General features: G+C 42.1%; 1 protein-coding gene across 9 annotated transcripts; it reads right to left on the bottom strand.

Moving 5' to 3' along the window:
* Positions 1 to 295: 295 nt before the first annotated feature.
* GIN1 (gypsy retrotransposon integrase 1) lies at positions 296 to 23,660 on the bottom strand. Of its 9 annotated transcripts, none has more exons than XM_074855934.1 (10): positions 23,555 to 23,652; positions 22,164 to 22,316; positions 19,137 to 19,220; positions 9,503 to 9,648; positions 8,427 to 8,620; positions 7,018 to 7,323; positions 6,165 to 6,353; positions 5,901 to 6,068; positions 5,141 to 5,429; positions 296 to 1,094 (listed from the first exon to the last, which is right to left on the bottom strand). In XM_074855934.1, exons 4-10 carry the CDS (start codon positions 9,639 to 9,641, stop codon positions 796 to 798), a joined length of 1,584 nt encoding a protein of 527 aa, XP_074712035.1. In that variant the 5' UTR covers positions 9,642 to 9,648; positions 19,137 to 19,220; positions 22,164 to 22,316; positions 23,555 to 23,652; the 3' UTR covers positions 296 to 795. The 9 variants fall into 9 exon arrangements, with proteins under 9 accessions (XP_074712035.1, XP_074712034.1, XP_074712037.1 ...); XM_074855933.1 differs by having other exon boundaries at positions 22,164 to 22,372; positions 23,555 to 23,649; XM_074855936.1 differs by having other exon boundaries at positions 22,164 to 22,306; positions 23,555 to 23,649.
* Between the last annotated feature and the right edge of the window lie 47 nt (positions 23,661 to 23,707).

Raw genomic sequence — 23,707 nt, 5'->3', positions numbered from 1 at the left:
CAAATGAATGCTGAATGCTCTTAAGATTTTGACATGCCTGAGAAATTAAAATTGCTCATCGAGCAGGGTTTTGATGAGTGGAGAGCAGCTGAAGTCCTTATTGTTTCGTGTGCAGAACATGGACTTGATTTTGGCAGCTTTGCCGTTTTGTGAGATCACAGAGCTGTGGGTTAGACTAGAAATTAAAAGCTGTAAAAGTCAGAGTTTGCAGCTTACCAAAAGAACAGGAAACTATTGTGTAACAGGAAAAAGGAGGACATGAGCTTCTCTACTTGAAGGCAAAAATTACATCAAGTTGCTTAGATTATATTTATCCCACAGTATCTTTACACATTAGCAATGAGTCATCTAAGGATTAATGAAAAGGTCATTACAGTGACATGATGCATTGTGTCCTGAGAGGATAACAATAAGGTACGGCCACACTGCCATTCTACCAACAAAATCTGAAATTCAAATGCATGATAAGAACATGTGCTTTTACTAGGTCATGCCTGTACTTTTGGTCATCAAGTGAGTACTTCTCAACACCCACCTAAATTAACCACCGGACACCTATAATGTTCTTAAAGTCATACAGTAGTAGAATATGTGCTTTTACTGGGTTGTGCTTTTGTGTTTTTAGTAATAGAGCAAGGCCTTCCTAACGTCCATACAAATTAACCAGTGGACATCTGTGATACTCATAAAGGAGTAAAGTGGATTTGCCTAAGGAATCTGGAGCTATTACATTTTTTTCAGTCTGCCACAGAAGTTCTAAACTGTTTGGCAATGAAATGTGACAAGAGACTATTCTTAAGTATCCTCTGTCTTAGTCTGAAGTGTCCAACAAGGTGAAGGCCATTGCTCCAGCTTTGCAGTGTTTGATTCAATGCAATGATCTTCTGTCAGCTCAGGCTGATGTTCATTAGCTGTTGATACTTGGTCTTCACAGGCTGCAGGTGGCATTTGTACAGCAGACATGACATCTCTGGTATAGGCATTTATTTCCCCTTCAACAACAGAGTCTTGTTGGCTTGGATTATAGGATCTTTCAGAGAAGCCAATGTAGTCATGGTCAACAACTACTGCACCTTGTAAAAAGTAGTGGTTGTCTGTAAAAGAAAAGCAGCCATTAAATTAGATCCGTCAAGCCATACTTAATATATTAGTGAGGTGCTAACTTACTTTTCAAAAAAATTTTGTAAGAGGATGTCCTGGTTCAGCTAGGATAGGGTTAAGTTTCCCCAGCAGTGGGGGGGAAGCTCTAGCCGGGTTATTCAATACCATGCTGACATCACCTCCTGGCGCCAAAGCACGGCAGGGGAGCCATGCTTTGGCAGCACGGGAGAGTCGTGAACGCGGGTGTTATGCGGATCTCTCTGCTCTCACTGCTGTATTGGTAGATATCTTGCTTTGTTCATTGTTATTACTGTTACTGTTGTTGTTTGTTGTGTTGCTATTGCACTGCTGTATTAAACCTCTCCTTATCTCAGCCCCGGGGCTTTGTATTTCACTCCCTTTGTGGGGGAGGGGCAGCGGCCGCGTGGTCTCAGACCCCGGCAGGGACTAAACCACCACAGAGGACAAGAATGTTTGAGTGGCAGCAGTCTGATAATGTGCATTTCCTATTGCACTGAGCATCAATGTTTGGCTGCATCTCACTACATCCACAAAATAATGCTTGCAATGCTCCATATTAAGAGTCTTTCTTTGCTAGGTTAAGGACTAGCTTAACATCTGTCATAGTCACCTATTGAACTAATACCTTAAATGAATGGACATATGGATTCTTCCATTTTGTGCACACACAGAGAGAAATGTGGCTACTCCAAGCTCCTGATGGGAAGTCTTAATGCAACACAACAGGCTTTTTTAAGAATTAAAAGAATAAATAAAACAGCTTTATAGAGTTTAAAGACAACAATGGTGATTGCTACTGTATAGTACTACTGAGCTTTTCTTCTATCCAATATATGGTTACAGTGTTCAACTTTTCCAAGTGAGTTCAAATAAAATTATAACAGCCTGATCAGACAAATTGAAAATGTAACTGTCAACACAGTGTTAATCCTTCTGTTTTGGAAGATGAGGTTAGGCCTATCTTCCTGCTGACACAAGAACCCTAGTGTGAAATTAAGTATTCTGTTAAATCAGAAGAGCCATTAAACAGGTAAGTATCTCTATACAGGGGGCTTCAAATTCCTTTATGAGATGTAGGTCCAAAGAGGGACATCTGTGGGATCTACTGTGGAGATCTACTGAAACTACACTATTCTGGCCCTATTTCTCAATAGATGTGTCCTAAATCTGCCTATTTGCATTCCTTGAAACATTTGAGCACTGGACCTAGGGGCATTCTCTTGAGTTTAATATTTAAACCAAACTACACTCAAACAAGGAAAACAAACGTTGCTTCAGACTCATAAATGTATGTATGCATGAGGTGTCCTGGAACCTCTGCCTCGCTGTAAAGATACTGTCCTGGTTTTCGCTGGGATAGAGTAAACTTTTTCTTCTTAGTAGCTAGAATAGTGCTATGTTTTCGATTCAGTATGGAATTTGGTATGAGAAAAACGCTGATAATACACCAATGTTTATGGTTGTTGCTAAGATATCAAGGACTCTCCAACTCCCCATGTCCTGTCCAGGTACAGGTGTACAAGAAGCTGGGAGGGGGCACAGCCAGAGCACCAGACCCAAACTAGCCAATGGAATATTCCATATCTTGTAATATCATGCTCAGTATACAAAGGAGGAACAGCTGGGAAGGAGAGGGCTCTCTCTCACTTCCAGGATTGCAATTGATGGATGTTGGTTTTTTGGGCTCACTAGCCGGGAACGGGCTAGGTATCAGTTGGCAGGTGGTGAGCAATCACATTGTGCATTACTCATTTGTACTTTCTATTATTGTTATTATTTTATTGCAATTACTAAACTGGTTTTTATCTCAACCCATGAGTCTCCCTTTATCCACCCAATTCTCTACCCCATTTCCTGGGTGGGGGGAGGGTGAGCGAGCAGCTGCATGGTGTTTGGCTGCTGGTCGAGTTCAAACCACGACGAATACCCAGGTACCAAGAAACCCAAGTACACACACAGACTGCAAATCTGTGATGCCTGTACCAACAGCTCTATTAATGCACTGACTCAGGTTTTATCTTTAGACTAAGAGCATTACAAAAGGTTATGAAAAACTACCTTGCTTCTGATTGCCCATTCTTACCTGCAAAAGATTTTCTCCTGACATGAAAAATAAACACTCCATTTTCAGGCTTTGCCTTTCCTCCTTAAAACTTCCAAACTCACACATCTAAAGTGTGATAGATACAAGATACACTTCAGATTTTTGGAGTAAGGTAAGTAAAACACTTAATAACACTTAGAAAGCTGGTAGGCAAAGGCCACAAATATCCTCACCTAAGATGTACTTTTTCCACATTTATTTCAGAGAACACTGCAAATGCTTTGTTCCCATCCAAGGTGATGCCACCAGTCTGGTGGGACAGCCACCAGACTTATACCACAGCGGTAGGAATAACAAGTTGCAGATAAAAAAAGTCTACCCCTGCTAATAAAGAGGAGTCTTTAGTTACAAAAATACACGTTTCTTTATGGATGAAAAAGATGTCATTTACTATGTCATTCACTGCTCAGTTTCACTGCTCTTATCCAACTGAAATAATACTCTTTCTTGATTGCTGTTAGGCTGTTTGATAAAGGCTAGCAATTATTTTGGCAAAGTCTGGTTTACCTCTCTGCACAATATAAATTTTAAGATTTGTAACTATTCATAATAGATTGAATTTTTTGACTGTGTCAGACAACTAATCTTTACTCACTTCCTGGGAAAGGGAAGAAACTATGTTTATGTACTTCTTCTGCACTATTTAGCAGTATCTATCTTCTTGCAGTATCAGGCTCTGATCCTACAAACTACATTTAACTATTTATACTGTAACACAATTTACCAAAGTCATTATAATAGTTGGAGATTTTCTGTGTGCTTGAAATGCATGTGACTTCCTCCTTATGGATGAGCAAATTAATGAGGGACTGGAAGCCACAGAGTGATCACCCAACAGTAAAAGTAGTGTCCTGGAGACGTGATATGAAATCCGCATCTTGGTTATCAAATCTATAATTGACAACTGGCATAAATATCAGCTTTTCACATGGAATTTCACCATTAGTTTCAGCTTTAAGAGGTGATGAAAAAAATTACCATCTCAAAGTAGTTTATGCATTTTCAAGAACCAAAGCATAACCACACATGACAACAGGGTGGGAACTGTTCTACTTTTCAAGAATCCTGAACCAAAAAGCAGCTTGTTCTGTGACAGATCTTCTAAACACAGTATTCGTTTTTGTCAACATGCCTGCAGTGACTCAAAGCTGGCATCAACAGAAAAAAAACAGCTGCCACTGTTCGATTAACACCACAGAATTCCAAAAGGACACACTGAATGTGTAAGAGCAAGAGTAGCAGTTGATTACCCAAGTCTTTGGGAATTTCTAGCAGTCCTAACTGTAGAGCATAACAATTTTATTTGCTCTGGTAAGAGAAACACATTTAGTTCTTCAGTAGCACAATTTAAAATAAACTCTCCAAAAATTAGTTCTCTGCTGTAGTCTTTCTATTTTAAGGCTTTAGAGGACACTCTTTCGTTGTTAAAAAAAAGTCAAAACATGTGCCATTGGAACCAGTCAAAGCAAAAAAAATGAAAAAATTAGGTTTCCCTTGCACAAGCAAAATAAATGTGAAAACTATCTACATCAAAACAGAAACAGTCAGAAAATGCTCTTCAAATACAGTTCAGTCTGATTATATTTCTAGCATGTTTTCACCAGTCAGCATGAATAGGGCCAAACTACATATTAGAAACAACTTTAATGGAAGCTATTTTTAAAGAGACTTTAAATGTGATTCATTAGCTCTGTTCAATGCTCTGCATAGGTTTGAAGACACTCACACTGTTCTCCTTACTGAAAACTTACATTATTACATTACTACTCAGTTTAAAAAACACTTGTGAGCGAATGATACTTGTTCACTCTGATAACCTCATCTAACACCAAGACATGGCAGGAAAGTGAAAAAAAAAAACACAAAACCCTGAAGTTTTATACATATATATATATGTGAAATACACACACACACCTTTTTCACTGGACCCTCTTATATATGGCTTGAGGTGAGACATCTTGATGGGTCTTTTCAACCTGGATCCTGTGGCATCCCTTAATATTGCACAGCCATTATCCGTGATATAATCTATAATACAAGGACCAACCCACTCCGACTGGAAACGACCATCTTTCCACCAGTTTTTTCTTTGCCTGAGGACTTCATGACCAACTTTAAGTCGAAGGGTATTTGGTTGCTTTGGCTTCCTTTTGACAGAGATTTTGTTTCTGATTTTCTGTTCATCTGAAGTGTTTTTCTCCACCTGCAGAGAGATACATATGAATTACATTTTCTTTTTCCAAAAGTAATCATGCATTTTCACAACATTGGTTGATAAAGCAGAAGCATAACATTAAGTGGTTTCAGATGTGTGTAACCGATAATATGTAGGGCTGGAGAGTTCTGAGGAAATTGATTGTATCTTCATAAATCAATAGTCCTTATGCAGTGGTTTTCAGTTTCCGTAGATACGGAGCCCTGTAAGTCAGATATGAATCTCTTGGCAGCAGGTCTCTTAAGGTACGCCCTCCAAATACAGATGAGAATTGTTACACGGGAATCTAGGGATCACAGGCAAAGGGGAAAAAAAAAAAAAAAAGGAACAAAAACAAACCCCAAAAAACCCAAAGCCCCACACTGCTTTAAAAGGTTAGTTAACCTTTACACTTCAAGCCTTTCCATCTTTTTTATCTTCAGTCTTCTTACTAGTAAAACTTCAATATAAAACATTTACCTGACAATCTGAGGTCTTCTCTTCTTCCAGTGCTTGACTGGCTTGTTTAGTTGCTTCAAATATTTTTGCAAACATACTGTACTCTCCTTCCACACATATATTCATTGGCTCAACAACATGTGGGTTACGATTAAACATTTGGAAATATGGGATGTTTTGATCTGGCTCCTATTTAAATGGGGAGCAAAAAGCAAGCAAATTTAGCATACAGCTTTGCAGATATTTTGCCGGACTTCAGCCAAAAGAGGAGAAACCTTCACATACCAAATTTGTCAAATTGAAAGCATAGGCAATAGCAGACAAATGTTCATCCCAATTATTTGGATGGTCAGTGCAGTATTTCTTAAGGAAAGCTTTGATTGTTTTGCATGTTCTTTCATTTATATCATCTGTCTGAGGATAAGACAATACAATTTGTTTCATTCCAAACAGTGCAAACAGTTCTTCATTTATCTTCAAAAGAAAAAGAAAACAATTACTGATGGTTTCCCTCTTCTGTATCACAGTTCAAGTAAGCAAACTCAGTTTTCCATCCCCTTTGTTGATATGATGGTGACTGAGCAAAAATCTTAAATACATATATATATTCCCACCAAAGGGTCCAGGATTGAGAGTGAGAGCTAAGGGAATCAGTATGGCTTAGGAGCCAGTAATCAACAGTTTCTAAACACATTTTGCCACTAACTCGATTTGTCATTTCCTCTGTATTGTAGTCTCATGATTTCATCATCTCTGCGAGGATCAAAGTCTGAAAAATCACTGTAGGCCAATGTCAAAAATACCTTTAGCTATGTGCTACACTGGACAATATGGATGAATGAAATACAGCATGTTGGAGTGTGAAAGCTTGTGCCAGTTCAACTGAGTTGACAAAACTTGCACTATGACTGTCAGGAAAACATTTTTTCCCATATTCAAAGACTAAAACCCTGGGAAACATTGCATAATGTCACAATTACAAGTAATTGGTTTGTCATTTTCTGTACGCGCTTTTTTTTTAATTAAAAAGTATTTACAGTCTTTTTCAAGAATGGTCTAAAATTCATATTTAATACAAGCGAAAAATGTATTTTTTCTTGAAAAAGAAAAAAAATAAACCAGCCATATAGATACTTGCCTGGTAAACAAGCTCCTTCCCTTGATCAATAGGCATTTTTTGAGGTGGCCCATATAAAAAAAATACATTTATGATTGCCTTAGAAATTTCAGCTGCTGAAGTGTCACGCAGTGGCAGGATAACAGTCCATCTTGTAAACAAATCTGTCATCGTTATGATGTACTTGTGGCTTCTGTTGGTAACATTAAAAGGTCCCATTAGGTCTATAGTGACTGCTGTCCAGGGGTACTCTGCTTTGATAGGGTGTGTTTTGGGTTCTGTGGTGGTTGTATTCTTTGCCACTTGGCAACGCCGGCAAGCATACACCTAAAAACCAGGGAAAATGCTATCATGCAAAAAATCAGGGGAAATGCTATCAATAAAAAGTTATGGTTTAAGACAATCAGCAGGATCATAAGTCTCCACTATTCCCCTGTAAGTTAGGTCAAACCAGGCAAAGCAAAACAAATTCATTTTATCATCTTTTGCATAATTATTTACCCTTAGATTTTTCAGCCCCAGCATAAAACAAAACAAAACCAAACAACAGTGAAACCCAGGAGAAGTACATGTGCAGGAATTCATAGCTGAACTCTCCCAATTCTGAAAGCACTATGGTCTTTCAAGTCCACAGTATAAATTTTAATATCTATTACCATCTGTAAATACTGAAAGAAGTACGAAGCAGCTGGGATGGAAATAAAGTCCCAATCATTCCCCTTTTGGTTCTACTGTGTATGCTGTGGTGGAAAAACACTGGCAGTGTACATACTCTTCCATGCATAACATGGATCAGCTTTATCTACAAAACAAAGCCCCTTTGTCCGTCCCTTTGTCCAAGTCTGAACTGAAAGCAAAGACTCATGTTACAGTTGCACATAAAACCAGAGTATTCAGATGATGCAGCAAGTGACAGCAACAGGCATTTGGCCTTAAAGGACATTCACATACAGTTTCCTCAAGGATCACATTCTGACTGGGGATCTTTCCCAAGCAGTGATTTGTTTAACTATATCCTGAACACACCTAATTGTAAGGCAGAGGCACCACATTCATATTGTTATCTGCCAGGAGCCCCTCTGGCCACATACCCTTGGAATGGTACACTGCACCCTAACAAAGATGTTAAAAGTCCTTGCAAGAGAAATATCTCTCAAAAACCAGATGTGCCCTTCATATTTAAAGACAATACGGTTCCCCACCACTCAGTAACATACTGATAGTAACAATATGCAAGTCACTTTGTCAGTAATAAGAAAAAAAAAAAAAAGAAAACACTATGCTTTACGAAGATCATTTACAATTTGATTGTAAGCTTACGTTTCCTCATCATGAAACGGTATGGGTACTTGCTGTATCAAAGCCATATGATTACAAAACATTTACAACAGGTTACATTAAAAAAATATCCTGTAGCTATGAGACCATACCCACTGCTTGACATCATTTGTTACAGAAGTCCAGTAGTAATTAGATTCCACTAAAGTCAGTGTCCTTGATATGCCATGATGAGTACCAGCAGCATTTTTGTGGCATTTCTCAAGCACATTTTTCTTCTCTTCATCTGAAACAATTACCAGGCGCATTTGTTTTCTGTCTTTTCCAACATAGAACAATTTATTTTCTGAAAGAAGAAAAGTACCAGCAATTTATATGCAATGCTTTATCTTTTGCTTAGTTTATTAAACTACTGGGCATGATTCAGTATAGAATTTATTAAATCAACTTCAATTCACTTCTGTGTAAATGTAGCTTTTTGTTTATAAACACTTCAATTATTTCCTCCAAAGAACCAATTGTTCACTTAATCTGGCCATGAGGCATTACAAGGGCAAGTCGGAATGCAAACAACATTCCCACAGGAAGCCTGACTGAAACACAAGCTAATGCTGGGGATTGGAAGGGGAGGTAGAACATGTTATGAGACTTACTGTTTTCTTGCCAGCAACCTGACATTGCTATTTGCAGCTTTAACTCCTTCCTGCCTTCTCTCTACATAGATTCAGCACATTTGATGGGATTGAGAGAGTACAGCAGACTACAAAGGCTCATATACCTCCTTGCAGGGATGCAATAAAGCTGGGAAAGGCTGAGAGGCTCTAAGGTGGCAGATGGCAAAGCCATTCTTGCACTTCTGCCCAGTCACATACAGCATCCTCCAGACCAGACCAAACATTCATTGTCTACAGCTGCAGAACTGGACTTCTCTTTCTGTAGTCCTTTGAATTATGGATTGCAATAGCTACATATTTTCACAGTATCTAGAATGAGGGTTGGCTTTTACATAGATATATAAATCCCTCCTGGAAATGACTAAAGCAGACTGAGTTCCCATTTCTGTAAACATCCTGTTATATATTAACAAGGGTTAAGGGGAGTGTTTGTTTTATAGAGGATATATATTAAAGTCACATGATACTACAGAGCAAAATCCCACTTTTTCTTTGTATCAGCAAATCTTCACCTAAAAATCTACTTTCAGAGCAGTCTGAGAGAATACCTTTACCTTTGAAAACAAATTTTTTGGCTGCTCTCCTGATTCCACTTCTTTCACCTGATAACGTTGTGGGATGATACTCCCCTGTTCGTTTGTAGTATGCAATCTGTTTCAGATGGAGTCCACCATTTTTTCCACTACGGACCATTGCTAACCTGACAAAATGCACAGTATTTGTTAGATTGAGCAACTGTCAGAGGCACACATCTTCAGTTTTTACTATTTTTTTTGTAGTTCAGAGGTATCCTGATAATGTAGCATCTAAGAGGATGCTACACCACCCACTGCACTGCTCTTGATATCCCCATGCTATCAACTTGAGCAATAAGGAACACCGCTTGACACACTGTTCTGTTCTAAGCAAAGTTGGTTTTGTCAACCTGTATTTTAAAACTTCCAAACAATGGGGACTTCCACTATATTCATTGGCCAGGGTGCATGAAAATGAGACCACAGAGAAAGAAATTGTTCTGCTGATTCTTAAACATTTGCATAGCTTTCAAATGCAGGCATGTTAGAGATCAGATTTGTTCAAAGAACGACCCTAGTTGGAAAAAACCACATAAGACAAACAGGAAAAAACAACTCCCCAGACAGAAACTGACAGAAATTTATTTTGTTCATTAATTCATCTGACAATTAGATCCTGAAGTCCCAAACCAGACTCCGCATGCATGGTAACAGGTCACTCTCTGACAAGGGCTGACTCCCCTGATCACATTAATAAACTGAAATGTCATTAGTAAAATGCAGCATTGGTACAGGAAAAGTTTGGGTCTAGCAAAAATAGCATTAAAATAATTAGCAATTAATGTCAAGCAGAAATATTCACAGGCAAAAAAATGCAGGATCTATGTGATTTCAGTTGTTTTGGTTTTTTTTCCAAACCTGCTCTGGCAACGATGAAGATGTAGATGGAATGACAGTTTGATCCTGCTCTAATTGATGTCTACAAGAGCAGAATCAGGCTTAGGATCTGCCATGTCATAATTTCTTAATGAATGCTGGTTATCCACAGCATTAAGCAAATTTCTTCCTTATCCTGCCAGTGTCCCAAGACTTGACAATATGACAACACACAGCCTGCTAAAAAGAGTAATTGGTGTGTGTGTGCCCTATCTGCTAAATGGCATATAATTATGGGGAAGTGAGAGTATGCAGTCACTGTGGAATCTATGTTAGCTCCTTATAAGGTGATGCTCTTTGAAAGCCAAATGTGTAAGTCAGGATGTTTATTTTTGAATTTATAGACTCTCACCTACCTTTACTATACTGGGGGTGGGAAGGAGGTAGATCTCTAAAGAGTGATTATGCTGAATTATCTTGGACTGAGCAGCCATCGAGTCTCAAAGGAAAAGGCACAAATAACTAAAGAGACCATTTTATACCTAGGATTTGAAATTTACTAAGGACACCGAAGTTTGAGCCAAGAAAGAAAGCAAGATATCTGTAAGCTTCCTGAACCTGGAGCTCCAGATGAGCTGCGTGCCTTTCTGGGAACGGTCAGATGGTGATGCCTTTGGATTACTAATTATGGACTATTAGTAAAATCACTCTATCAACTGCTGAAAACTGCTGAGAAGAATGTTCTACAATGGGATAATGTGAGTAAGGCCACATTCAAGAGACTCAAGGCATCTTTAATGAGAGCTCCAGCTTTGAGTTTACCTGACCCAACTAAGGTTTTTGAACTGTTAACACACAAGAGGCAACAAGTAGCCCTTGAAGTTCTGAACCAATTTTTAGGACCTGAACAGAGAGCTGTTGCTTATTTTTCCTAACAGCTAGACACCACTAGCTAAGGATGGCCAGGATGTCTAAGAGCAGTAGCTGCAACTGTGATATTGATTACTGAGGCCCAGAAATTGACTTTGGGTTAGAAAGTGACTTTGTATGCTCCTGTCCTGGTTTTGGCCAGGATAGCACTAACTTTCCTTGGGCTAAGAGGAAGCACAACTAGAGGGCAAGGCAGATTGATCACTGGAATATTTCATATCATGTGACATCATACTCAGTATATAAGGGGATGCGTGCTCTCTCATTTTTTTTGTGGTTTCAGTTTCCCAGTCAGTTGCAGGATTTCTGGTGCAGTCAGGATTGATGCTGGGGTTGGGCTGCGTACCGGTCACTGGTCAGAGAGACACTGCTGTATTTTACCCGGTTTGGACTTACTATTGTTACTGTTGTTTTCTTACTACCACTAATTTATTTTTTTTTAATTCAACCTATGAATTTCTTTTTTTTTTCTGTCCGTCCCTTATTTCACCGGGGAGGAGGAGAGGGTGGGTGGGAAGTAAAGGACTGGCCATGTGGCGATTGGCTACCGACTGAGTTCAAACCTCCACAGTCTTTTGGCAGCCAACCTGGGGTCAGCAGTTTGAGATAACAGATCGGGTCATAATGTTTATTGCTTGGCTCTTTAAAATTTTATCACCTCACTTGCCATATGTATTCCCCATGCTGTTGTTCACCTTCCGTGAGACTTTGGTTAAGATTTTGTTTTTGCTGTACTATGTAATGCTGATCTATGAGAAGATGCAGTCATATCCATCCCGGGGCTATTTACAACTGTATTTGAGAAATTCAGGAATTTCAAATATCCTTGGAATGTTGACATTAAAATGATAACATCTTACTGCTAGGAGCTAGTCTATTCCTGAATGTGGTTCAGGTTTTGTTTATGGTTAAGCAACTACCTAACAGTATCACTTCGAAACCTACCCCAAGGTTGGAGAATTATGAGTGACTGGGGGTATGGAGTAGAATGGGCAAGTACCTAGAACAGTGGGCACCTTCGGTGTATTGGAACTCCACTCCTGCACAGGTGCAGAATCCTGAACAACTAGTGGAATATTTGGAAAAAGTATGTTGTCACCCAGAGGTGTGCCTTCCAGAGAGGCACAGATCACTGCAACATGCTTACCGAGTGCTATTAAACTCTGTTCAGCACCCTCAAGAGGAAGAGAAGGGCTCTGCACCTGGTAACAAAGCAACAGAAACTGCAGCCACTACAAGCCCGAGGACAGGCGCTGCAGCTGAACCAGAGAACCAACCCATGACGGTGTCAGTTGCTCCCATACAGAAGAAGAAATACACAAGAAAATCCCCTCACAGTGTACAAGTGATGATGAACCAGGCCCATCGAGAACAGGAGGAGGAGTCAGAGACAGTGATAGTCACCCAATCTTTGTCCTTGAGTGAGTTGCGAGACATAAGAAAAGATTTCAGCCACCATCCAGATGAGCAACTCGTTACCTGGCTGCTCCGGTGCCGAGATAGTGAGGCCAGTGGCATGGAAATAGAGAGCAGGGAGGCCAGGCAGCTGGGATCCCTGTCTAGGGAAGGGGGCGTTGACAAAGCCATTGGAAAGGAAACACAAAAATCTTAGCCTCTGGAGGTGATTTCTGTCAGGTGTGAGAGAGAGGTATCCCTTCAAGGAAGATGTTGTATGTCATCCAAGTAAGTGGACCACTATGGAGAGAGGCATTCAATACTTGAGGGACCTAGCTGTGCGGGAGAGAGTTTACTATGACCCAGATAATGCACAGCTACCCACAGATCCAGATGAGGTCCAATGCACCGGGCCCATGTGGAGGAAGTTTGTACGGAGCACACCCTCATCATATGCCAATGAATTAGCAGTAATGGACTGGAGAAATGAAGAGTGACCAACAGTGGATGAACTGGCTCACTGACTATGACAATATGAAGGAAGTCTCTCTTTCCCCCTCCTCACAGCTGTGGAGAAACTACCTCAAGGTTTCCAGCAATTTGAAGAAGACATTTCCTACTCCCCCACCTACACGGACCAGAATCTCGGCTATCAGGAGCAGACGTTTCTCTACTCGAGAGAACCGGTACACACCACAGGGGAAGCTGTGGCATTGCCTGTGTGACTATGGAGAAGACATGAAGAAATGGGATGGAAAACCTACCTACCTCCTAGAAGAGCGGGTATGCGAGCTGGCAGGAAGAACAAGTACACAACGTGGTTCTTTTAGGAGAAATGCTGCTCTGGTTTGCAGTAATCAAGTGCCCAAACAGAGCAGAAACGTCGACTTTGCTCACAATCCTATGAGAAGAACTTCTGACTTGTATTCACAAGAAGTGAGTGATCAAGATGAGGCTGAAACCTGTGCACACCACACTAACCCAGTTGTCGTTAACGGGTATTATGATCAACATTAGAGGGGCCCAGACTCCAGCCAGGCAGAGGACAGGGACAACCAAGTTTACTGGACTGTGTGGATTCGATGGCCTGGCACATCTGACCCCCAGCAGTATAAGGCTCTAGTGGACACTGGTGCTCAAGGCACCCTAATGCCATCAAATTTTAAAGGGGCAGAACCCATTTGTATTTCAGGAGTGACAGGAGAGTCTCAACAGTTGACTGTATTGGAGACCAAGGTGAGCCTCCAATAGAGTGGAAAAGAGTGCAAAAACACCCCATTGTGACTGGCCCAGACGCTCCATGTATTCTTGGTATAGATTATCTCAGAAGAGGGTATTTTAAGGACCCAAAAGGGTATCGGTGGGCTTTTGGTATGGCTGCCTTGGAAACAGAAGGAATTAAACAGCTGTCTGTGTTACCTGGTCTCTCAGAGGATCCTTCTGTTGTGGGGTTGCTGAGGGTCGAAGAACAACGGGTGCCAGCTGCCACCACAACTGTGCACCGACAGCAATACCACAGCAATCGAGGCTCTGTAATCCCTATCCATAAACTGATTCATCAGCTAGAGAGCCAAAGAGTCATCAGCAAAGCTCCCCCTTTAACAGCCCCATATGGTCAGTGTGAAAGTCTAATGGAGAGTGGAGATTGACAGTGGACTATCGTGGCCTGAATGAAGTCACGCCACTGCTGAGTGCTGCTGTGCCAGACATGGTAGAACTTCAGTATGAACTAGAGTCGAAGGTGGCCAAGTGGTACACCACAATTGATATTGCCAACGCATTTTTCTCCATCCTTCTCTCTGGCAGCAGAATGCAGGCCACAGTTTGCTTTTACCTGGAGGGGTGTCCAATACACCTGGAATCGACTGCCCCAGGGGTGGAAACACAGCCCCACCATTTGACATGGACTGATCCACACTCCACTGGAACGGTGTGAAGCCCCAGAACACTTATGGTACATTGATGACATCATTTTGTGGGGTAATACTGCAGAAGAAGTTTTTGAGAAAGGGGAGAAAATCCAAATCCTTCTGAGAGCCGGTTTTGCCATAAGGCATGGTAAGGTCAAGGGACCTGCAGAAGAGATTCAGTTTTAGGAGTAAAATGGCAAGATGGACGTCATCAGATTCCAATGGAGGTGATTAATAAAATAACAGCTATGTCCCCACTGACTAACAGAAAGGAAACGCAAGCTTTCTTGGGTGTTGTGGGTTTCGTGAAACTGCAAATTCCAAATCACAGTCAGATTGTAAGCCCTCTCTGTTAGGTGACCCAGAAAAAGAATGATTTTATATGGGGCCCAGAACAACAACAAGCTTTTGAACAAGTTAAACAAGAAATCGTTCATGCAGTAGCCCTCAGACCAGTTCGGACAGGGCAAGATGTTAAAAATGTGCTCTACACTGCAGCCGGGAAGAATGGCCCTACCTGGAGTCTCCGGCAGAGAGCTCCTGGGGAGACTCGGGGTCGACCCCTGGGGTTTTGGAGTCGGGGATACAGAGGATCAGAAGACCACTATACTCCAATCGGAAAGGAGATACTGGCAGCATATGAAGGGGTCTGAGATGCTTCAGAGGTGATTGGGACTGAAGCACAGCTCCTCCTGGCTCCCCAACTGCCAGTGCTGGGCTGGGTGTTCAAAGGGAGTGTCCCCTCTACACACCATGCAGCTGATGTCACATGGAGTAAATGGGTCGCATTAATCACACAACAGGCTCAGATAGGGAGCCCCAGCTGTCCAGGAATATTGGAAGTGATCACAAATTGGCCAGAAAGCAAAGATTTTGGAATGACGCCAAACATGTGCGAAAAGCCCACCATATAATAAAGTACTAGATAATGAGAAGGGATATGCCCTGTTTACCAACAGGTCCTGTTGCATTGTGGGAAACCACCAAAGGTGGAAAGCAGCTGTGTGGAGCCCCACACAGCTGAAGCTGCTGAAGGAGAAGGTGGATAGATTCAGTTCTCAGAGGTGAAAGCCATCCAGCTGGCCTTGGATATCACTGAGCGAGAAAAGTGGCCAGTGCTCTACCTCTGTACTGACTCACGGATGGTGGCAAATGCGCTGTGGGGGTGGTTACAGCAGTGGAAATGGAGCAACTGGCAGCGCAGAGGCAAACCCGTCTGGGCTGCTGAATTATGGCAAGATATTGCTGCTTGGGGAGAGAATCTGGTTGTGAAAGTACACCATGTAGATGCTCATGTACCCAAGAACCAGGCCACTGAAAAACATCAGAACAACCAACAGGTTGCCAAGACTAAGGTGGCTCAAGCAGACCTGGACTGGCAACATAAGGGTGAACAATTTATGGCTCACTGGGCCCATGACTCCTCAGGCCATCAGGGAAGAGATGCAACATATAGATGGGCTTGTGATCGAGGGGTGGACTTAACCACAGATGCTATTGCACAGGTAATCCATGAATGTGAGACGTGCTACAATCAAGCAAGCCAAATGGTTAAAGCCCATCTGGTATGGAGGACGATGGTCAAAATATAAATATGGGGAGGCCTGGCAGATTGATTACATCACGCTCCCGCAAACTCAGCATGGCAAACACTATGTGCTTACAGTGGTGGAAGCAGCCACCAGTTGGTTACAAACTTATGCCTTGCCCCATGCCTCTGCCTGAAACACCATTTTAGGCCTTGAGGAGAAAGTCTTGTGGTGGCATGGCACGCCAGAAAGAATTGAGTCAGATAATGGGATACATTTCTGAAACAACCTCATAGACTCCTGGGCCAAAGAACATGGCATTGAGTGGATATATCACATTCCCTAACATGCACCAGCCTCTGGGAAAATGAAGCGATACAATGGATTGCTGAAAACTACACTGAGAGCAATGGGGGGTGGAACTTTCAAACACTGGGACATGCATTTAGCAAAAGCAACCCAGTTAGTCAATACGAGAGGATCTGCCAAGCAAGCTGGCCCTGCTCAATCAAACCTCCTACATACTGTGGATAGGGATAAAGCCCCAGTAGTGTGCATTAGGAATATACTGGGGAAGACCATCTGGGTTACTCCTGCATTGGGTAAAGGTAAACCCATGCATGGGATTACTTTTGCCCAAGGACCTGGGTGCACTTGGTGGGTAATGCAGAAGGATGGAGAAGTCCGATGTGTGCCTCAGGGAGATTTGATTTTAGGTGAGAATAGCCAATGAACCGAACTGTCAAATAACCCTGTTATTGCAATTGGTGCCCCGCAACATCCTCCTGCCACATCCAAAGCCTCCTGCTCCACCGACTGAGCCAACTCCACCTCATTCCTCCAGCCTTAGAGACTGCCATGACAGATGGACCCCAAAGTTATGGCCTAAATGAACTCAGCAAATAGTGGAAGCATGGTCCATAGACTAAGGGAATGATATCTGTGAGACCTAGGGAAAAAAGGGGTGGTGATTCCTTGGGATGTATTTGGAACCTGAGCATAATGTCAATGGTATGGAATAAGGGGTGGAGACTGTCCTGGTTTTGGCCAGGATGGAGTTAACTTTCCCTGAGTTGAGAGGGAGCACAGCTAGAGGGCCAGGTCCCGATCAGTCATTGGAATATTCCATATCATGTGACATCATGTTCAGTATATAAGGGGACATGTGCTCTCTCATTTTCAATTTCAGTTTTCCAGTCAGCAGCGGGATTTCTGGTGCAGTTCGCTGCTTGGGGCGGGCTATGTACCAGTTGTCGATTGGTGAGCCACTGCTGTATTTTACTTGGTTTGGACTTACTATTGTTTTCTTACTACCACTAAATTTTTAATTCAACCTACGTTTTTTTTTTTTGGTCCCTATCCTGTTTCACCCACAGGGGAGCAGGGTGGAGGGAAGTGAAAGAAAGGCCACGTGGTGATTGGCTACTGGCTGAGTTCAAACCTTGACAGCTCCTCATTCAGTACTGGCAGTACTGGAATAAAAGAGGGGAACATTGTCTATCTCTGATCTGAATGTTGAAGCATCGGATTGCCTTATTAGAACAGGATGATGTGAACTTGAAAACAACTGCCATTGTTAATCCAGCTATATTTTTATCCTCTTCAACTCCAGAAGGCATTCCTAAACATGACTGTCTGCAAACCATCGATGAAGTCTGTTCCAGCCAGAAGGATTTAAAAGAACAACCACTTTTGGATGCAAACTAGGACTTACATAGTGATGGAAGCACTTTCATACAGAATGGAATGAGGAAAAAAGGATACACCATGGTTACAACAGACACTATTATAGACGCACAGGTGCTGCCCTCAAATGTCTCTGCACAGAAGGCTGAGCTTATAGCCTTGACCAGAGCATTGGAATTAAGTCAAGGAAAGAAAGTAAATGTGTGGGCAGACTCAACAGTATGCTTTTAGCGTGATACAAGCTCATGGGGCTATTTGGAAAGGAAGAGGACTTTGACCTCCCAAGGAAGCGAAATAAAACATGCAAGACAACTTCTGAAATTACTGGAAGCCATCAGCTACCTGCGCAAGTGGCAGTTATGCACTGTAAAGCTCATCAGAAAGGAGATAATAATGCTGCCGTGCGAGGAAATCAATTAGCTGACAAAGTAGCAAACAATGCAGCCAAAGCAAAAATTCCATCTTATATTCCTGAAAAAATACCAAGGATATTGCACCAAACCCTGCGTTATGAAGAACATGATAGAAAATTTATTAGTGATTTGGGGGCAAAGGAACAGAAAGACGGCTGGGCAGTAACCCCTCAAAGGCAAATAATACTCACCCCTAGTCTACTGAGAGAGGTGGCTGCAGAAGACCACGAAGCCACTCATTGGGAACAGAAAGACTGATCATCCTGGTTTTGGCCAGGACAGAGTTAACTTTCCATGGGCTGAGAGGGAGCACAGCTGGAGGGCTGAGTCCCGACTGATCAGGGGTGCTCTCTCAGGGGGTTGTTTTCAGTTTCCACATCAGCTGGGCAGGATTCCCTGGTGGGTCAAGATCACTGCTGGGGATGGGCTCTGTACCGGTCACTGCTCTGTGAGCCACTACTGCATTTTACCCGTTTTGGACTACTATCATTACTGTTGTTCTTCTGCTAAGTAAATTTTTGTTATTTAACTTACATATTTTTTTTTTTTTGTTCCTCCCCTATTTCACAGGGTGGGGGGGAGGAGTAAACAACTGGCCACATGGCCATTTGCTACCAGCTGAGTTCAAACCACAACACTAATTAAACATTTAAGGAAGACCTTACTTAGCAGATACATGGCAGAGACTGTAAAATCAGTAGTTGAAAAATGTGAGATCTGTCAAGCAAATAATCCTAACACAGGTAAGAGTAATTGTAGAGATAACAAAACCAGGAATAACCCCAGGGGAATATTGGTAAATAGACTTTACTGAACTACCAGGGACAGAAGGTTATAAATATCTCCTAGTCTTGGTGGACACAACTAGTGGATGGCCAGAGGCCTACCCCTGTGGCACGTGAGGTATTAAAACAAATGCTAAACCAAATATTACCGTGGTTCAGTGTACCAGCAGGTATGTCTTCAGATATGAGTCCCCATTTTGTTGCAGAAGTGGTTAAAAAAGGTGGGAGAATATCTAGGAGTGAGTTAAAGACAATAGTGAGTATGTCAGCAACATTAGAAATTACTACAAACGAAACCTCAGATGCAATACAAGCTTTGAAAACAGAAGTCTCTAGTCTGTCTCAAGTAGTCTTGCAAAACAGAATAGCTTTAGATATGCTATTAGCCTCCCAAAGCAGAGTGTGCACCGTTGTAAATACTAGCTGTTGCATGTACGTTGACCAACCAGGTAGAATAAAGACTGATCTGACCAAAATTTGGCAACAAATGAAAATCCCACATCAGATTACCAGACACATCATGGGGTTTTGAGGAATTATAGCATAAATTCATCTCTTAGTTACCATATTGAACATGGTTGAAAAGTTTGTTTATAATTATCATAGTGATGATCCATTGATGTGTTTTAGTGTGTACCATGACTTAATGTAACTCTTGTTAGGATTAAACATGGAAATTGATATGGAATGAGACTTACAGGATATTACATTATCCTGTCTCAAAGTGGGGGAAAGTCTCAAAGGGGGGGAAATGTAAGTCAAAACATCTCGCTAACACTTTTGTCTTGCTTTTTTGTCTTGCTAAACATTTTTTACTAAGAAAAAAGTAGGTCAGTGTCAATGTAGTTTCTGGTATGTCCAGACATAGCTGAAGGTTGGTGTTTTTGTGAAGAAAGGGGGTTGAAGATAAGACAGTAATAAATAAGACAGTCAGGACCTATTCTTGAAGATAACAGGAACAAGGATGGGACAATTAAAAAAACCAGCTCAAGATACAACACAGGTGCACAACACCTCCTAAACAGACCTTTGTGAGCATGCATGAGCACTGAGGTCAACCAGCAGACATGGTGAGAAAGACTACCAACGACCACCAGGGACCCCTCAAGACCACCACCCAGCAAGAAAGCACATGCGTAATTAGGATGCAGATATTTTAATTAGTTCCAGGAAGTCTAATGCATATGTAACTCCTTTATTGGAAAAGTTATGAATATGTATAATCTCACTGTATATTACCTGCCACTTACAGATCTGGGGTGCACTCACTTTTTGCAAAGCTATTCACCTGTGTGCCCAGTGCTGCAATAAATAATGCCTGCTTTCTAAAACTACAAAACGAGTCTTAGAGAGTGCCTCTACCAGCTTTTATGGTAACAATTATGCCTGCTTTTATTTACTCCATTCCTCACAGAAAATAAAATGCTGTATGTTATTTATAGAACATCATATTCTACATATAGAGCTGGGCTAAACATTGCTGTGTTATCAGTGTCAAACGCATGCCAGGAACTTCACATTCAAACAGTAACAAGACCTTTGCCCCGCTGAATACTTCATTTTGCACAACCTAGAGCTGGCTATCAAAAACAGCCAAGTCTCTTGTCATACAACATTACTGTTATAAATTAAAATTCATGTACCTGAGAGAACTGGCACAGATAAACTTTTTACCACTACAGACCTGTCTGTGAGGAAAGAGGGTGTTTCAGGAGTGGAGCAAGAACAGAGTAGTTTCTAGAATCTTGACTGGCACAGCAGTTTCTGGTAAATTTACATCTGATAGCACAAGCCAAAGCAACCCACTGAGTGGGTAAATTGGATAACAGCAGAAAGGAAGGTGAGGCTACCATAATAAAATTTGTGTTTCTGTTTTAAAGAAGTTGATTAACTAGCATTTCTGACAGTAAAAGAGTACTGGTGAAAAGCTATTAAAATATCCTATCCTCCAGGAGCATGCATTCAAGCTTCACTCAGGGCTCTCCTGAAGGCCAGTCCTGCAGTTACCCAAGCATGACTGGAAGTCAAAACTAGCCAGCTACGATTTATCCCTTAACCACTGGGATGATGGACCATTTTGGCTTGACACACTTTCACACATGGCAAGAAAAGATGTTCCAGAACAATCTTTAATCTTCCAGTACTCTTTGCATGTTAAAACTCTTGTCCGAAACAGTGATTATTCTCCATACAGTAAATGGTTACTTATTCTACCAAAATGAAGTTGCACAGCAATAAGAAACCTGTGTAGGACCACAGCTCATACTTCAGCTAAACAGAAATTCTATCCTCATTCCTACAATGGCAGTTTCTACTATAAAAGTTTTCAGAGTGTACACAAACCAATGAAGAAAGAATCCATTACGTAGTATCCATATACATTTAATGTATTTAGTAGGATACTGATCTGTTAGGTAATTCAAATAGTCTGCTGGATTGCTGCCTAAGAATGCCCAAAATTAAGTGAGCTTCCTTCCTGGATATTTAGTTCCCTATGTCCCTACTTGTTTTTCCCACAATACCTAATTTACTTTATTTGGCCTATTCTTAAAAAAACCCCTCAAAATAAAAAATTATAAAATCCTCTGGTTTTGTTATTTAGAATAAACCATATTACTTCAGATAATTTACATGCTTTCTCTAACAATACTGATAATGTATCTAGTAGTCTGTAAAAATCAAAGACTTTTACAATCAGTAACCAATTCTTAATACCTTGGAAGCTGGAAAGAATGCACTGCTTTACAGTCAAGGAAAGTATTTCGGCAAAGAGAATGGAACTTCCATATAACCAGGGCTCTTTTTGCTTTAGTGTTAGCCAAGAGTCATACTGAAACAAAGAGCTTCACTCAACAGTCAGAATTGAGTATAACTGTTCAGCAGTTATTCTTTATTCACAGCGCTGGGCAGCACTGGGGATCGCTCCACCACAAGTGCCGCACTTACTAACAAAACACTCTGACTAATATACACAAAAAGCATACATATGCATTAGATTTCTTAGAAAAGGCAGTCTTATGCTAATGGGTTCTTAGAGTTCATTTACATAGTCTAAGCATGCATAGTAAAAATAGAGTGAGGGTCTTCTCCCCTCCTAAGGGGTCCCCACAGCCTTTTGCACACTGTCCGTTAGTGAACTTTAGGTCTCTAGTGTCCATATATGGTCAGAGAGTTACTTCATCCGTCCTTCAGTTCCTGTTTGTTCCTCCAGCTTCCAGTCACTTATCTTGATACTGGCATCTTCTTAGGCACTTGTTTTCTTCAGGTGTCTGCTATTAGGGATGTACTCAGGGAGTTTTTCAGACTATCCAAGGTCTGTCTTATGTTTACTAGGCAAGGAGTTAAAGCTTTTAAAACATCTTATAAGTGGGTAACTGGGTAATGACTGCAGAGGGTAGTTAGGAAAAAGCATAAATGAAATTATATACATTACAGTAAAATACAGGAAAAACACAGGAAAAATAAAAGCTAGTAAAACACAAGTGATGTCTAATGTTAAAACTAAATGTCCTACTTCACAGATCCCTGTACATTAGCAATTTCAAGTATACTGGTAGCAACTTCCCTTTAATACCTACTAATACTTAAAACTATTTCACTTTTTAATGCCCATTTTTCCCCCCCACACAATCACAATTCTAACTGAAAAACATTTCTAGTCCAGCTTTTGAGTACTTCCCCTATCTATATCTGCACTTCCTACCAGAAAGAACTCCCATGGAGCACTGAATACATCTTTTCTAACCAAAGTGCTTATAGGAGCCTGGAAAAAAGACGGATACACTCGCCTATCCCTCCCCGGCTTTTGCAAGCCTAAGCCATTTTTGTCAGAGACTATTGCCATTTCAGAACACCCTCATTTCTTAGGTATCTCTACCTTCAAGCCTGACACCCCCTAACATGCTGTTAGCACCGTTAGACCACACAGAGGCCTGTTATGATGAAAGCTGCACTGCAGATGACCACAGTGCCGCCTTGGAGGCACAGGCAAGTAAATTAAGCCACTGCCCTAACCCCTGGCTACCGCCTCACAAATACCCCTTTATTGTTTACTGCGAGCACTACACAAGGACAGAAGAGAAAAGCAGGCATTGTTCCTGCAGGACAGGCAGAGGGCCAGGGCAGGGGCCAGCAGAGCTGAGAGAGTAGGTACGCTAAGCCAAGGGCTTATCACCCAGGTTAGCGTCAGCCGTACCCCCCAAAAGCGTTTCTTCCAGGGAACGAGTCTCGTCCGCCCTCAGCATCCTCCGGTGCGGCCACGCCACACCGCCAAGGCCGCGCCCCAGCCCTGTTCCCGCCTGCCGTCAAGACTAAGGCGCCGCAACCGAGCGGCCGCCCGCAGCAGCCCTGCCCGCGCAGTGCACGCTGGGAGCAGTAGTCCCGAGCCGCCGCTCTCCGGCGCGCCGGTCCGCGCGGCAAGCCTCGCGCATGCACGAAGCGACGCGGACGCGATCTTTTTCCTCCCCCCCCTTCCCCGCCGCCGATCCCCACCCCCTCCTCTCGGCTCCCCGGCGAGGCTGTTGGCACGTCGGGCGCTGCGGAGAGCCGCCGGGCCCTGGGCACGCACCTGCTCCAGCAGAGGTATCGGCATGGCCTGTCCCAGGGGCCGCGGACCGCTAACCTGACCTTCTCCCGGCCAGTTAAGCACAATGACGGCCCTGGCGCCCCGAGACTTATATGGCGCCCCCGGAAGTGGCGGGAGGGTGGGGGCGGGCCGGCC

This window comes from Strix uralensis, chromosome Z, assembly GCF_047716275.1.
Source record: "Strix uralensis isolate ZFMK-TIS-50842 chromosome Z, bStrUra1, whole genome shotgun sequence".
Taxonomy (NCBI): Eukaryota; Metazoa; Chordata; class Aves; order Strigiformes; family Strigidae; genus Strix; species Strix uralensis.
Note: the sequence above shows the minus strand (reverse complement) of the source record. Positions and strands in the feature narration are given on the sequence as shown.

Coding starts and splice junctions, on each gene's coding strand:
- GIN1 (XM_074855931.1), bottom strand. CDS start 9,641: ATGGTCCGTAGTGGAAAAAATGGTGGACTCCATCTGAAACAGATTGCA. Junction 6,069..6,164: donor CTTTCAATTTGACAAATTTG/GTATGTGAAGGT, acceptor CCATTTAAATAG/GAGCCAGATCAAAACATCCC. Junction 1,095..5,140: donor AAGAGGGTCCAGTGAAAAAG/GTGTGTGTGTGT, acceptor TTTCTTTTACAG/ACAACCACTACTTTTTACAA.